At 35.7% G+C, this 3,355-nt stretch overlaps 1 protein-coding gene across 1 annotated transcript in view; it reads right to left on the reverse strand.

Moving 5' to 3' along the window:
- Positions 1–1,330: 1,330 nt before the first annotated feature.
- Positions 1,331–3,355, reverse strand: part of LOC107694198 (platelet glycoprotein 4-like) — a 9,959-nt gene continuing 7,934 nt past the window's right edge. The window contains 6 exon segments of the mRNA XM_016493839.1: positions 1,331–1,499; positions 1,502–1,631; positions 2,515–2,569; positions 2,657–2,730; positions 2,826–2,944; positions 3,048–3,232. Of these exon segments, the coding sequence (XP_016349325.1) occupies positions 1,447–1,499; positions 1,502–1,631; positions 2,515–2,569; positions 2,657–2,730; positions 2,826–2,944; positions 3,048–3,232 (616 nt within the window). The 3' untranslated portion in view covers positions 1,331–1,446.

The raw sequence follows: 3,355 nt of genomic DNA on the forward strand, positions 1-3,355 counted from the left end.
TTGAACGCACCATTAGTATCCAGCTGCAAAGGAAAGCAATGGCATGCGTCTTGGTACTCTCCATAATGGCGGAATACTTGACTTGGAGGAGAAGAATTGTTGGAAGTCGTTATTTTTGTTTTCTTTGAACACAAAAACTATTCTCCTAGCTTCATAAAACTACAATTGAACCACTGATGTCACATGGACTATTTTATGGATGTCCTTACCAAGTTTCTGGGCCTGGGAACATTTCAGTTTCATTGCTGCCTATGCAGGGTCAGAGAGCTCTTGGATTTCATCAAAAATATCTTAATTTGTGTTCCGAAGATTAACAAAGGTTTTACGGATTTGGAACGACACGAGGGTGAGTAATTAATGACAGAATTTTCATTTTTGGGTGAACTATCCCTTTAAGAGTGTTATTAAATTATTAGTGTTAAATTGTTTGTAAAAATTATTTTTATGATGGTGGCAAAGGTAAGATGTAAAAATAGAGGAAACGAGCATGCAAAATTAATTAATATATAAATTAATATACACACACATACAGTAAAAAAAATATCTAATATCAACCAATTATCAATTTGGTTCTGAAATACTATGCACCCTTTTTATAATGCATCATACAGTATTTGGACATATATTACTCAAGGAGCTGTTTTAATGTCATTAACAAACGATTATGCGTATTTTTATGTTAGTAGCATGGACATTTGTCAAGCCTTTATTCCAAAAACCTGCTGTTTGCTCTGGCCTTTAGCAGTTTAAAACCCATGGGTCAAACCAGAGCAGAAAAGCAGCAGTCGGAGATGACCAGTTGCGTTTTATAATTCATAAAGCAGGAGGGATACAGAGCTCCCAGGCCTACTTTCATATTAAACAAACCCGTTTCCCACTCAACCCCAAGCCTCTCGTTCTACAAAACCTCCCATTCTGATTTAGCAGCCATTGGAGAATGGAAAGTAAATCGTGTAGATTTACAGGGTATAACAGAGAAATCTGTTCCAGAATTTCCTCTGTGTCTGTTTATCAGTCTGGTGATTGTTCTTACACATGAGAAGGCAAAACTTGATATGTGATTTGAGATGTGTAGACGGCAACAACTACGCAAAGAGTACAGAAAAAAAAAACAATTCCAGAAAACACAAATCACAATGAGGCCAAGTTTCACAGCTCCTTGTTTTACTGAAATTGTGCTGACATACAAAACAATTTCATATTTAAATTAACCACAGTACGAGCACAAAATAGCAGAATTTTTGCCCTGATAACTATTTAAAGTATGACTTGATACAATATCAAGCGAAATACAGAAATAAATAATTCTGCTCCACAAAAATGCAGTTTATAAATTATATAAATAGAATTGCGGTACTCTGAGCGCAAATAACAATTACAATATACAATTCCCACAAAGTGCGCTATCAAAAAATCAAACACACAAAGCACCAAGCATCCCTCCCTTTATTTAACAATCAAAGAAAGTTTGCTATTGCTCGGTTTTGTACACACCACAATCCGATCAAACAGCTGGCGAATAAGACTAAGCCAACCACTATGAGTCCGATCTGAAACCCCTCCAACAGGTCCATCCGAGAAATCAGCTCTTTCTTGAACATGTCGGCCGTCTCATCGTCCAGAACTGCCGTCTAACACAAATAAGAGACAAAATCTCAGTCAGTCAGCAGTCAGGCGGCACCTAATCCTGCTCTGATGAAACAATCAGATGGTCCAAGGGTCAGACATGTGTGAGATTAGCTGTTTATGGACCGTAATAATTCTTCTGATATATCAGATATACGATTTCAGAAATTACTTTGTTGGTCCCAATGGGTCTAAAGTACCAAATTAAAGTAGAGATAACGTATTTAGAGTGTACTTATTTTATCTAAATGCTTTAGTTGGACCAATCACAACCCCACAGCATATAATCATATACACATATCACATTTGCATGCATTATTTAATATATGCTGTATAAAAAAAAATAAAAAAAATGATTTTGCTGACTTAACTAGTTGGACCTTAATGCTTCATTTTGACCAATTTTCTTTAATTGGACCTTAATAAATACTTTATTTGGACCAGAATGCTGTATTTGACCTAAATACTTAATTAAACCTAATGTTTTAGATGAACATAAATGCTTCCAATTGATCTAAATAGTTTAAATAGTTTATTTTTATCTATATGCTTTAATTCAACCTAAATGCCTTCTTTGGACCTACATGCATTAAGTGGACTTACACATTTTAGTTGAACCTAAATGTTTTATATGAACCTAAATGCTTTATTAAACTAAATATACTGTATATAGATAGATAGCTATATATACAGATAGATAGATAGATCACTATATATACTGTATATATAGTGATCTATCAGATAGATAGATAGATAGATAGCCTCAAACTGACATATTTCCGCTGTTATAAATGGGAATACTAAGGTTATTATAGGTGCTTTATTGGACCTATATGCTTTAGTTGGACCTAACTGCTTTGATGAAATAGATGCTTCATTAACGCTTACCTCGTTTAACCATAAAATAGGGAAAACTGTGTAGTCCTTGATTTTGTTCAAAATTCTGTGAGAAAGACACGGGACATCATGTGAGGCCGTGCATGTATGAATTTAGTGTATGAATGACAATGTGTGATGTCTGTTTACATACACAATACTATCCGATGGGCCGTACAGCATGTTGACCTGAAGTCTTTTTGCAAATCTCAGAGTGAAACCTGTAATCTACAAATGACACAAGATGCATAACCATTTTCTTATCTTAAAGCTTCTTCCTTTTAATAAAAGAAAACTTGTGCAAACTGAAATGGGTTCCTCACCGGTTCTACATCCAGAACTATGGAGTGCTCATCAAAGTTTGGGTTCAGTCCGATCACACCTTGATGGAGATCATTGCTGCCATAGAGGAAGTGGGGTAGAGAGAGTAATACTGGGGTTCCTGTTGAAAAATATTGAATATAAAAAACTCAAATAATGCATTTAGTAAACTTTAGTTTCAACTTCAGTCTCAGTTGACTTCATACGAGGCCCAAAGCACTGACCTTTACAGGCGGTGAGGTCAAGAAGTCCTGCCGTAGTGCAGTTTCTGGTGAGCACAGGGTCTGTACAGTAGCACTGGTTATCTGGGTTCTCCACTGGAGAGGCCAGAGCTTCAGGAGGCAACATGTACCGATACACATCGATTCCCTTCAGGTCAACAGTTCCCTTATACTCAGCAGATATTGACCTAGAGGACAAGTATGATATTTATCACAAATGTATGTGTTGCAAAGGGGGAAGGAGTGTATTAAACGGTATATTATTTTATAATAAACAATAATTTTATAATTGATATAATACATTGTGTGTA

This window comes from Sinocyclocheilus anshuiensis, unplaced genomic scaffold (genome assembly GCF_001515605.1).
Source record: "Sinocyclocheilus anshuiensis isolate Anshui unplaced genomic scaffold, SAMN03320099.WGS_v1.1 scaffold1003, whole genome shotgun sequence".
In the NCBI taxonomy this organism is placed as follows: domain Eukaryota; kingdom Metazoa; phylum Chordata; class Actinopteri; order Cypriniformes; family Cyprinidae; genus Sinocyclocheilus; species Sinocyclocheilus anshuiensis.